Here is a 13,639-nt window from a genome sequence, read left to right on the forward strand (position 1 = left end):
TTGTTTTCGTTAGAGAGAAGAGGGTTAAGAGGTGACTTAATAGAGGCATACAAGATGATCAGAGGATTAGATAGGGTGGATAGTGAGAGCCTTTTTCCTCGGATGGTGTAGCTAGGACGAGGGGACATAGCTTTAAATTGAGGGGTGACAGATATAGGACAGATGTCAGAGGTAGGTTCTTCACTCAGTAGTAAGGGCGTGGAATGCCCTGCCTGCAGCAGTAGTGGACTCGCCAACATTAAGGGCATTTAAATAGCCATAGGATAAACATAGGGATGATATTGGAATAGTGTAGGTTAGATGGGCTTTAGATTGGTTTCACTGGTCGGCGCAACATCGAGGGCCTGTACTGTGTTCTCCCCTCCCCCCTTTGACAGAAAAAGGAAAGTTATTCAATCCAGGAGAACATTGCACCTTAGTCACAGTATTTATTCCTTCAAAAGCAATGCCAGTTATACCACCTGTTGATAAGAAACTCTGATGCTGTTAGCACCAACCATCATCAGTGGAATTGTTTACCAGACAATTTTTCACTATGAAATTGCTGTAATTGCTTTCTCTATCGAGTACAACTTGTTCATTTCTATACTGCACTGAAAACAGAGTCTTAATGTTTTCATAGGCATACAATGAAAGATGTACCATGTTTAGCTTTCAGTAATAACAGTCTTATTACATCCATCAAAATGCACTTCAGTCATTAACAGCATCTAAATTAAAAAACAAAAAAGGTGTGTAGTGATCTCATAGCTAGGTTTCACTTGCATACTAAAAAAAGTCACATTAGAAAGTGCAGATGCAGAGTCAGGAGCTGTGTTGCCAGTCCATTGTTTGAATAAATACATTTCTTGCTTGTTTTTAAAGTTGTTTCTATCAAAACACCTTTAACAATGGCTGGCATAAAGCTTTATTGCTGTAAATAGAATATATCAAAAGGCTTTGTTCTTTTTTTGACCTGCTACATACATTTCCTTAATAAAAACTGACCTCAAAGTAATACCTGTTTTGATTTACAAGTGCAAAAAAGTAAAACACGTAACAGATAAAATAAAATATAAATTGCACAAATGTTGTAGATGTAAGCACTTCGATATGTCAGAAGTGGCGTTATCAGCTGTAGACGCAGATGCCTGCATTAAGAAATTGTCCTACGTGGATATGATTCCAATCCAGCACATCAGGATTTTATCTTCCAAAGCTAGAATTTAACAGAAATAATCAAAGAGTAAGTACATTTTTAAATTTGTATTATAGCTATCTTCTTACTTGGTGCAATTATCCCTATTCTTGATAACTCCTCCCTGTGTTTTGTTAAATTTGGAACAATACCACTCATTAAGCTTGTTGCCCATTTTTACAATTTAATTTCTGCTTCCATGAAGTTCTTGGATCACGTTTAAATTCCAGCTGCAGTGTAAAATATTAACAGCAGATCTACCTCAAGCTAAAATTCTGTACACCCACATTTATATATTTCATTGAGTTAATACAATGAAAATTCATCCTTTGGGATGTACTTCACACTGAAGTTTACTGTGAATTTAATTTCTTTGACAGTAATTTTATAATGCATTTATTTCTCATGCTTCAATTTAAAGTTATTTCATAGAGAATTCATAAGTAGCAAGTATAGTAAACCGTAAAACAACCTCTGATACCAATTCAAAAGTAGCTGAAATGCATTTGGATTTCAATTGGTCTGGAATAAAATGATTCTTAGGATATCAACATTGCTTCACGCTCAAATGAAAAATTCCAAGTTTGACACCATCTGTTAATTCATTAGATGTTGTCGAGTAATTGAACAGATCCAAACTACAGGTAAATGTCACTAACTACAATGGCTCAGGAAAATGCAATTTTGTGACCTAAAGATGGACAACCCTGGGAATCAATATGCAGCAATAGCTATGCATTTCATTTCATCACCCTTCATTTATTGAACTTTTCCTGCTGTAGCTACTTCAAAGGGAAATACATACTTCTGACAAAGTAACAATGGTGCAGCAGCAATCAGGGCTCATTTGTTGAAATACAGATACTATTCTGCACTCACTATAATGATATACTCATTATATTTCAACTAATTATACCACATCAAATTTAAAATGTCTAAATTATAGCTGTGTTACATATTGTTACAATTACATGACTCTTTTCTGAATAAGTCATATAATTAAACCGAGAGCTTATACTAATTTATTACACTTCTAAAAAATATGACCAATAGAAATTATATTCATTAGATGAGATGGTTAAATTGCTCCTCTCCCTTGGTCTGAGGGAACTGACCTTTAGATTAAAACCCAACAAGTCACTTATAACGCCGGACACAGCTGAAAGTATCACAACCTGGGTGATGTTGTACAGCAGCGGATTCATTGTCAGTCCATATAATCTAAAAGGGGTATCCAACTCCTAGAGGTAAAATATATTTTTCAGTATTACAAAAGAAAGAGTTTGAGACACATTAATAGTTTCATAAAATATTTAAAGCATTGACTGAATAATTCATTAATAAACCTCACTAGAAAGTGAGTATCATTGTAGACACTGGCCAGAACTTTCACACCTGTGGGATCTTCTAGTCCTGATATCGGCGCACCCCCACTGCAAGTTTTCTGGCAGCACGGGGTGAAAATCAATGGGAAATCCCATTTATAGCAGTGGGACCAGAAGATCCCACCATCAGCCAATGGCGCACAACCTCCTGCCACAAGAAAGACAGCCTGGTGAGGCCAGAAAATCCTACCCATTGTCTTCCATTAATAAAAAATGGTTGCATTTTCCAGCCAACTTTCTGATTAATCAATTTAATATTTATGATGAAACTGCTAAAGTTAACCGGTAATGCTGTTATTACAACATTTCAATATCTCTTGGTATTTCAGCTTTTACTGCGGAAAAATGTCTAATCTCTGATAAACTCTGCTCCCCAAATTAATGAACAGCTATTTAAACTATGGATCACAATTACTGTACAAAAATAAAGACAGGCATTAAAATACATTAGAATTACATCGGCATGCCGGAGTCCAATTATCCCAGGGCTTCTAATCCCACTTTCTCTTAAAGACTACACTTAGTCTAATCCCTAATGTGCAATGACACAGGAAATTGATTAGTATATATAAAATTAATAAACAAAGCAAAATGCGTTAAAATCATTTCTCGATCATATACACTAAACAAATGCCTACTCTGTTGCTCACAAAACAGAGTTGAGCTATAGAACAGCACATGCATAGCGCTCATAACAAACACATCCTTATTGCTCATTCTTAATTGCCCAGAGTGGCTGATAGTAGGTTTTCTACTTGAACGGCTTCAATCTGTGTAAAGATGCACCCATAATGTTGTTAGGTAGGGAATTCCAGAATATATCACATCTTTACATTTCACATGATAAATTATCCACATTTAGTCACAAAGTAAAACTGAAGTTATCGTGCTATTAGGTGTAGCCATGAGACAAGCAGGCTTTGTAATCTTACTACTGTCTACCTTCAGCAACTTGGTTGCAAGCTTCAAAACATTGTTCACTAAATTGAGTTCTTCTTTTTTATTAGGTTTCTTTTCCATCTTCAAGTATAAATTAATCTAGCAAAAGAGCAGAGACATGCACAGGTAGTAAATTGTCATTACTTTAAAATAATTTTGTTTCCTTTGTTGTTTGTCAATGTACACAATTAAAACAGAAGACAAGTACATATTTAAAAATTATTTGCTTAGGATAAGTGGTTAGCACTGCTGCCTCACAGAGCCAAGGACCTGGGTTTAATTCCCAGTTCGGGTCACTGTGTGGCGTTTGCATGTTCTCTGTGTCTGCGTGGGTTTTCTCCAGGTGCTCCGGTTTCCTCCCACAGGCCGAAGACGTGCTGGTTAAGTGCATTGACCCAAACAGGCACCAGAGTTTGGCGACTAGGGGATTTTCACAGTAACTTCATTGCAGTGTTAATGCAAGCTTACTTGTGACATTAATAAATAATAAACCAGTACAAGATATTACCATGATCTTACTACTGGCAACAACACAAGAAATTTAGATTAGTCTTAATTCCAATTCCCATCACATTGGAAACGATTTTGTAAGATAACCTGAAATAGTACTCACCACAAAAATGCTACTGTATTAACTGAGGTACAACAGAATATAAAACTTGTAAATTAATTTTGGCTGTAAACCTTTAGTACATGGCCAGCTAATTCTAGTCTGATCATAAGGAATAGTAAAATTATGAAAAAGTAAAAGGTGCCGACAAATATGCAATGAAATGCACCCAATATAAAAAAAACTGCAGCAAAACATTTGAGACACTGAAATGTGATGGGATCGTACAGTGGGACAAGATTTGAAGGGCTGAATGACATTTCTTCAAATTTGGTCTTTATTTTCATTAGCACTTTTACACAATAACTTTTATCTCAGCTCAAAAGCATTTTAATGCTTCTGGAATCAAAAATTCTTTGATTAAAGACAGGTTGATGGCTCTTTACAGTCAAACTGGGAAATCTGCCATTATCTAGCTTTTCAACATGCCACTAAAATTAGATTTCTCAGCATATAATATGTACAAATGCTAAACGAGGAGCTAAATAGCAGACAGGAACAATCAAATGAGATTGGCCAAAATCTTCCATCCTCATTCGCAGTCGGGATCTTCGGGTGCCGCTGAGAGTGAATGGAGTTTTGGCTGGAATGCCAAATTTTCCATTCTTGCTCGCAACAGGTCCCACCACAAGACAAGAGAATCCTGCCCATTGATGTTTTCATATATTCTAAGCAACAGAAGAACATTTAGTTTATTACCTGCTCTGTCAGTAAGATCGAGGTATTGCTGTACTTGTTGTTTGTCTCAGATCCTAGCATGACAAATCTCAGTAGATACAATGTTAATGAGATACACCAGATCACTAGTTCCCAATTATAGTGAAAATCAAGGAATGTCTCATGGATGTGAAGCAGCTACAAAAGAGAAAAAGCAGATTAAATCAAGAGCAATGATTTTGTTGGACTTTATAACTCAGCAGGAGGTCTAGTCCAATGCAAAGCTAGATTTAAACATTGTTCAGGAGATCCATTAGATCTCCTCAGCATTTAGCTGAAGCTTTCAAATATTATTCTCTTATTAAAAAATGACAGCTGAGAAAGCATATCTCTGGGAATATATGTACTATGCACATTTCCTTTTGGTAACCACAAACGCAAGTTGCAATTTACAGTAAAATTCCTTTCTTATCAGCTACATGTCTCACTCTTTAGCCATTGGACTTAAGAGTTCAACTGCAGCCACATTTATACCTAATGTGCCTTACATGATCTTTATTAAAGATTAGAGGATAGATTTTCCATATTAGTCAATTTACCAATGCAATAGAATTGCACTTCCATCTTTCAACATTTTCCTGCTAACCAGCACCTTTATTATATAGACTCCCAGTATTAGCAGAATCCTCTGGAGAATCTGCCTTACTGCAGGAGGGGATCCAACAGCCATTTTATGTTCATACCAATGTTGTTCAATGCAACTTATGATGCTGGGGTCCAGGTTAACTTCGTACCTTGGAGTTTCTGATTTGGTCTAACATTCTTTTGTTTATCATCTGCTATTTTCGTGATCAATAACTGGATAACTGAAATTCTGATCTTTTCACACCTTTCCTGTTCAGGAGTTTAATAGCAACAACCAGTAATTACTTGACCTCAATTAAAACTGTCCCAGCTATGAACAGTCCTATAGCTAAGAGCCTATGTTATTCAGAAGCAGCAGAATAATGGGTGAAAGAACAAAAAATAATCGGACAATTAAAATGTTTCAGTTAGTGAAATGTTACTGAATATCCTAACAATTCTTACCTGTGCGCAGCAAATAAATACTACAGAAAGAGTCAATAGGAATGCAGATGAAACAATTACATCTACTGATCGTTGTGGACCACGTCTCTGTCAAGAGATTAATAACCAGTTAGTACTTTAAATAAACATGTACAAAAATGACTAGTGATCTGCACACTTTACATGCAAAGAAGACAATATGCAATAAACAATAATAGTATGCCGAAACCAGAAAGCGTATTAAAAATGTTTGTAAATTATTAGCTGGAAAATAGATCAATAGTCATTATTTATTGATACGGCAGCTTCCATTAAAGGCTGTTGGGACTTGTTTACAATTTAAAAATGGAAGGAAAAGCTTAGCATGGAAACTCAAGATAAGTGAGAATGGATATGGCAACAGGATAACAGTAAAAGTAACTAAAACAATTCAACAAATAAAAGATTAGTAATAAAAGTGTTTTGTGGTTCAGAATGAAGAGGTAAACTATTTAGCGTGCCAGAAAATATGCAATGCTTCAAAAATTATATAAACTACTAATAGAATTACATAATAGAATTCCAATTACACCATATAAACATTGCAAAATTTCTAATTTTGCAACAGGCTTTTATAGCAATAGTTTTCCCAAAGTTTTAAAGCAAATAAAAACGATTGCATTACACCAACACCGTGTACATCACATATGGACATTTGACAGAGTTTATCTTGTCTGACAACAAACAATACTAACTGCCCTTCCATCAGAATTATTCAAGTTTTAAACATTAAACATGTCTCTCTCCACTAATAATGTAGTAGAACATTAAGTGCCATCTACAAGATACACTGCAGCAACTCGCCAACCCTCCTTTCACAGCAACTGCCAAGCCTGCAACCTCGACTACCTAGAAGAAAGGCAGCACGTGAATGTAGACACCACCATCTGCAAGTTGCGCTCCAAGTCACACACCTTCATGAATTGGAATGATGCCATTATTCCTTCATTGTCACTTGATGAAAATCCTGAACTCCCTCAACAGTATTATGGGTGTATCTAGACCAGATGGGTTTCAGCTGTGACAGTGGTCACTGCTGCATTACAGCGACAGGGACCCGGGTTCAATTCCCGGTTTGGGTCACTATCTATGTGGAGTTTGCGTGTTCTCCCAATGTCAGCATGGGTTTCCTTGAGGTGCTTTGGTTTCCTCCCACAGTCCAAAAGACATGCTGGTTAGGTGCATTGGCCATGCTAAATTCTCCCTGCGTACCTGAACAGTGCCAGTGTGTGGCAACTAGGGTATTTTCACAGTAACTTCATTGCAGTGTTAATGTAAGCCTATTTGTGACAATAATAAATAAAATAAAGAGAGTGTTTCTGTAGTATCGTGGTTACCACATTCACCTAACATCCAGTTCGTAACTGGACAGAAACACTACCATTGGGCAGCACAGTGTTTAGCACTGCTGCCTCACAGTGCCAGGGACCCAAGTTCAATTCTGACTTAAGAGTTTATTGCAGACAAATAGTTACATATGTTCATGTGTATATAGATTGCACAGAGCAGCACAATGCATTTTGACATTTACAACATACTTTAATTTTATAGAATGTACTATATTCGTCGACGAAGGAGCAATGCTCCAAAACCTTGTGATTTCAAATAAACCTGTTGGATTATAACCTGATGTCATGTGACTTCTCATTGTATTCCAGACAGTGGGTGGGATTTTCCACGCAACCTGCGTTTCACCATGGCAGAAGCAACCTGCCATTGGACAGCAGTGGGATATTCTGATCCACCGTTGTCAATAGGGCTTTCTGTTGAATGGGCCCCTTGCCACCGTGAAACCCACAATTGGGGTACACTGTTGACTGCACCGGAAGTTCCTACTGAAATGAATGGCCGGAAAGTTCCAGCCATTGAGCAAAAAATTGTGCAGTTGCAACAAGAGTTCCTTATGCTTCCGCCCCAATCCCCTAGCAGTAAAGGTCAACATGCCATTTGCATTCTAGCTTGCTGCATTCCTTGTACTCACTTTGAACATGAAAATGTATAAGTTTCACACTTTTAAAAAAATATTCTGCTTTTCTATTCTTACTTCATGCTCATAAAATCAGTAAAGAATGAATGAAAATTGATTTGAGCCACAGTTCATTCTTCTATCCTAATTGTTATGTAATACCATCAACTCAAAGTATAGTTTCCCAGAATTAGACATTATTAGACGGAGTTCCCTCAATAAAGAGGGAACCCCAAAGTATTTCCATACTCTATGACCCAGCATGAACATAAGTTAAACATGAATTTCCAGGCAAATTTTGGTTGATTATAAACATTAAACTTAAATGGCAGATACAACTGAGATAGATCTTATGAATTGGCTCAGCAAACAAGTAATTAATCTCAATCACAAAAGTCCTTCAAAACTTGATCTTTCTCACAAAGAATTTCAGCTCCTCTCCTTCTAAGAGTTAGCCTGATCCACAGGTAAAAACAGCACATGATGAACCCAAATCCCAGGCAACAGTCTTCAACAAAAATGTCACATGTTTACAGGAACAATCTCAACTCAATCTGGATAAAGTAAATTCACAGATGTTGTTTTCAAGTAACAGAAACAACTGCAGCAACTGTATCTTTGTTTATTCTCAGCTTCTAGATCTAGCCTTTATCTTCTCCAGCCACCACTGAACCCATCAACTTTTACTGAGCCTGGATTGATCTGTGTCCTTTTATATGCTTTCAACTAAGTTCAGTTGCCCTAGAAGTATTGATGACCAGCCGCAGTTTTGGTTTTTGTTTCCTTGGAAACGATAAGGATAAGTTTCCTTTCTCTGTTTCCCTCTTTGATTAGGGTTCGTCTCAAAACAGAGCTATGAAACCACAAATTCCATCACAGTACAGAAAGGATTTAGTGGGTGAATCAGACCTTTGGCCAATTACATAGAACAAGCATCTATTGGTTAGGTGGCAATTTAGTTACTTAAATTAAGGTAGTATGACCACAGATTTATCCTGATTTGTTGGTTTCCTATTGTTTAATGCCAGTCAAATATGAGGCAGAATTTCATGGACCTTCGCCAGTGGCTTTGCAGGCAGTGCTGCTGGGGAGGGGTGTAAATTTGCTGAGTGAAACTTCCTGCTACCCTCCCCCAATCTGTCTGTAATCTTATAAGAACAAGGGTGGATGAAATAAGAGGGTAGGGTGAGTGAGGCAAGCAGGTAGGGCTGGCAGCTGAGCAGGGTGTTGGTGGGTAGGGTGGAAGCTGGGCAGGTTGGCAAGCAGGTGAGGTGGTAGGTTGTGTCAGGTGGTAAGAGGAAGCAGAGGGTGGTCGGATTTCAGATTGAGGGATAGTTAGATCTGGTCGGGGAAGGGATTGGGCCAGGGTGTGTTGGGAGATTTCAGGAAGGGAGTTTGGTGCTGGGAATTAATCAAGTTAAGCTGGGGGTGGAGGGTCAGGGAGCTAATCAGATCTGGTCGAGGAAGGTCAGGTGGTGGGGGCTAGTCAGGTTGGGTCGGGGAAGTTGGAGGATCGTTGGCAGGTGGTCAGAATGGGTTGGGAACTTGGGAGGTCGGGTTGGAATGCAGTCAAGGGTGTTAGCTTTACCCAGAAATAGACTAGGATTTTTTAGTCTAACATTTCCTGGGTAACTATTTAGGTAAGCAAGTCGAAGCTGTCAAAATGAGTTAGAGATTTTTTGGAGAGTCCCAGGGAGCAGGGAAATCGCCCATCTGAGGTTCATCCTGATTTTGGGGGGGGGGGGGGGTGCGAAGCCATCTCTGGTTTCTGACAATCTGGACACTGGAAGATTAGGACCAATACATTAGTTTCTACACAGACTACTAGGTATGCAATGATTCACTTACAGAAAAATTGAAAAATCTGTGTTTCTGTAAAATATCTTAACAAATTTTGTTTCTAATACTGTATACACACTACTTTGGAATTTCCAGCAGTATGCTGAGTCTGGTCCACCAATAAATCCACCAGAGTTTGCAGGCTGTGGGAAAGCACCTTATTTGCACGGGACCCACTTCATCATTGATGCAACTCATGCACCTGCTTGCTGTATGCTGTCCTGGTATCTGGCTGCTTAGGTCACTCCTGTCCAGAAAATCTGTACAATGTGTCCCTTGATCATCTGTGTAAGGGCACCGATAACAAGTTTTCTTTGAAAAACAGTTTCTCTTTAAAAATGAAAGGTTCTTAAGTCCCCTCCCCGGTGCAGCAGATTTCCACACCTGTGGACCCTTCTTTTCACTTATCACATCAGCATCCAATATAATATATGGAGTTAGGTCGCAGATCAGCATGATTCAGTGAATGGTGGAAATAAGCTGAAAAGGCTAAATGGTCTACTCCTGTTTCTAATGCTCAGCCCACTGTGGGGACGAGTCTCTGAGATTGGCCAGGCATCTCTGACATATTGGCCTGAGAAGGAGCAGGCAAAGCTCTAATTTTTTAAAAGGCCAACTGTGATTTCAACCGAGCATATCTGGGACTAGCCTTTCCTCAAGCATTCCACAGTTCTCTTGCTGGAGTTACAGTGAGTGTCTAACAGAATAGCCAAGTATATTTGGCCCCATAATTACAATAATAAATTAGATTTACCTTGAGATATGAACGTAACGAGAGCCATATTTTAATATTTTGCACCTTCTTGAGACGGAAATGAGGAACTTCAGATTTTCTGGCTCTTCTTGCTGAGGTTAAGTGGCCAAAAAGTTTGGCAAATAGCAATCTCTAGAAAACAGAAATTACTTTGCTTAATTATTCCTTAAAAAGTTACTTTTTCATCAAAAACAAATGTTAAATGGAATGGAAAAGGTATCAAGACTCAATTATTTCTGAAACAGCAACAATCCAGAGACTTTCATCGGGATTTTAATGTGTCTAACAGGAATTAACATACTCTAGTAAAACAGAATTGTCTAGAATTTTCAGAAATAGTAATGAGCAGCTTACACCAAAATTTCCCAAGAACCTTCTCAGCATATGCTGAAACATGAAAACTAGCGTGAAACAAGTGAAAATTAGCATACACAAAACAAGCAAATAACATTTTAGTTTTAATAAATAGAGTCAAGGAGGCAAGGCCAAATTGGTCAGAAAAATGTGTTCAGTTCTAAGCATTCAACTTTAGGGGGGATAAAGACCATGGAAAGAGCATTGAGGCTGAAAGTGAACTTTAAATTTCTAGGCTTACCTGTTTATATGTTCGCTCAGCTACACACAGCATAAAGAAAAAAATCCACATGAGGCACACACGCACCACAAAGCTTAATGCGACCATAATAACGGTTTGATTTACATTTGAACCAAATGCAATGAAAAAGAGTTCTGTGGCCGACAATGACACTAGCTGCTCCACATCCTTTTGCTGAAAGAGTCTGAACAAAACCGGAGTGATGCCAAGAATCAGAGAAACCAAGTTCCCAAACAGCTGGTAACCAATACCTTGCTTGTAGCTGTTAACCTGCAGGTTTTCAAAAAACTAAAGTTATAAAATTACCAAACAATTCTATAAATGCACAAAAGACATTCTGAACAGTGCAATAATTAGCTGTGCAATAATTAACTGTGAATCATTTAAGTACAGGATAAAACATAGGAGCTAGATATTAAATCCAATTAGGTGCAGTGCCCCTTTCCCATAAAATAAGTGGAAAGTTAATATTTGCATTGCTCAGAAACAATTACATACATCTTATTGAGAGAGGATAAAGGAATTACAGTATACGCATCTCAATGTAGCCACCAGTAGGAGAAATGTGGAAAAGGAACAGTTTATTAGTTATAAGAACATAAGAAATAGGAGCAGGAGTAGGCCATCTAGCCCCTCGAGCCTGCCCCGCCATTCAATAAGATCATGGCTGATCTGAAGTGGATCAGTTCCACATCCCGCCTGATCCCTATAACCCCTAATTCCCTTACCGATCAGGAATCCATCTATCCGTGATTTAAACATATTCAACGAGGTAGCCTCCACCACTTCAGTGGGCAGAGAATTCCAGAGATTCACCACCCTCTGAGAGAAGAAGTTCCTCCTCAACTCTGTCCTAAACTGACCCCCCTTTATTTTGAGGCTGTGCCCTCTAGTTCTAGTTTCCTTTCTAAGTGGAAAGAATCTCTCCATCTCTACCCTATCCAGCCCCTTCATTATCTTATAGGTCTCTATAAGATCCTCCCTCAGCCTTCTAAATTCCAACGAATACAAACCCAATCTGCTCAGTCTCTCCTCATAATCAACACCCCTCATCTCTGGTATCAACCTGGTGAACCTTCTCTGCACTCCCTCCAAGGCCAATATATCCTTCCACAAATAAGGGGACCAATACTGCACACAGTATTGGGAAATTGAATTAAGGGATAGGACAATAGAGGTGCTGGGGCAGACATTTCAGAATGCACAGAATAGATATATAGAGTAATAGAGTAAGAAAAAAGTCCAAGGGATAGATCTACCAACTGTGGTTAACTAGAAAAGTTAAAGATACTGAAACTTAAAGAAAATCATATAATTGTGGAAAGACAGGTGTCAGGTCAGAAGATTGGATAAAATGGGCAGGTTTCTCCGGTCTTGTCTGCGGCAGAACCCGTTCCGAGCAAGCACAGAAAATTTGGCATTCCGGCCAAAACTTCATTCACCTTCAGTGGCACTGTAAAATTCCAGCCACAGGCAAGGACAGACAATTTTGGCCGATATAAGAAACAATAAATGCTGACAAAAAGCTAATAAGGAGAGAAAAATGCGAGTAGGAGAGAAAGCTAGCCAGAAATATTTTAAGAAGTTTGTAATAAATATTTTATAAAGAAAAGAACAAACAAAATGAGTGTTGGTCCTATAGAAAGTGAGTTTGGAGAATTGATAATGGAAAACAAGAAGATATGGCAGATGAATTGAACAGATACTTTCTATCAGTCTTCACTATAGAGGATACAAGTAACATGCCAGGAAATGGAAGGGAGGGAAAATCTCAGGAAAGTTATAGTCACCAGAGAAGTGGTACAAGATTGGAAGATAGTAGATATAACTCCATTATTCAAAAAGATAGGGAGACAGAAAGCAGGAAGCTACAGGCCAGTTAGTTAAATATTTGTCATAGAGAGAAAGTTCAAAGCCATTATTAAAGAAGATATAGCAGGGCACTTGGATATGTTCATTGGAATCAGGCAGAATCAACACGGTTTTGTGAAAGGGAATTCATGCTTAGTCAACTTATGGGAGTTCTTTGAGGAAATAGCATGTGCTGTGGATAAAGGGGAACCGTGGATGTAGTGAACTTTGATTTCCAGAAGGCATTTGATAAAGAATCATATCAAAGGTCATTGCGGAAAATAAGAGCTCATGTTATAGGGGATAACATATTGGCATAGATAGAAGTTTGACTGGCTAACACAAAGATAGATAGGAAAATAAGTTGTGGAGAGGATATAAGGAAGCTACAAAAAGATATAGATAGGTTAAGTGAGTGAGCAAAGATCTGGAAAATGGAGTATAATGTGGGAAAAAGTGAAATTGTCCATTTTGACAAAACAAACAAAAGGGAACTAAATGGTGAGAGATTGCAAACTCTGAGGTGCAGAGGGATCTGGGTGTCCTAGTGCATGAATCACAAAAGGCTAATATACAGGTACAGTAAGCAATTAGGAAAGCTAATAGGATGTTATCATTTATTGTGAGTGGAATTGAATATAAAAGTTGGAAGGTTATGCTGCAGTTGTACAGAGCACTAGTGAGACCACATTTGGAGTGTTATGTACAGTATTGGTCACCTATTCAAGGAAAAATGTAAATACATTGGAAGCAGTTCAG

General features: G+C 38.2%; 1 protein-coding gene across 5 annotated transcripts in view; it reads right to left on the bottom strand.

The window, feature by feature from the left end:
- Nucleotides 1-404: 404 nt before the first annotated feature.
- LOC144507971 (protein PHTF2) overlaps nt 405-13,639 on the bottom strand; it is a 101,752-nt gene continuing 88,517 nt past the window's right edge. For 2 of the 5 annotated variants that reach the window (XM_078235595.1, XM_078235594.1), the window contains 7 exons: nt 11,030-11,299; nt 10,435-10,566; nt 5,858-5,944; nt 4,811-4,966; nt 3,505-3,600; nt 2,293-2,418; nt 405-1,198 (listed from right to left, as the gene is read on the bottom strand). In XM_078235595.1, the coding sequence (XP_078091721.1) occupies nt 1,178-1,198; nt 2,293-2,418; nt 3,505-3,600; nt 4,811-4,966; nt 5,858-5,944; nt 10,435-10,566; nt 11,030-11,299 (888 nt within the window). In that variant the 3' untranslated portion in view covers nt 405-1,177. Of the gene's footprint in view, nt 1,199-2,292; nt 3,333-3,504; nt 3,601-4,810; nt 4,967-5,857; nt 5,945-10,434; nt 10,567-11,029; nt 11,300-13,639 lie in introns of all 5 variants that reach the window. The other 3 variants (XM_078235598.1, XM_078235596.1, XR_013500183.1) reach the window with 2 other exon arrangements.

Source organism: Mustelus asterias, chromosome 19 (genome assembly GCF_964213995.1).
Source record: "Mustelus asterias chromosome 19, sMusAst1.hap1.1, whole genome shotgun sequence".
Taxonomy (NCBI): Eukaryota; Metazoa; Chordata; class Chondrichthyes; order Carcharhiniformes; family Triakidae; genus Mustelus; species Mustelus asterias.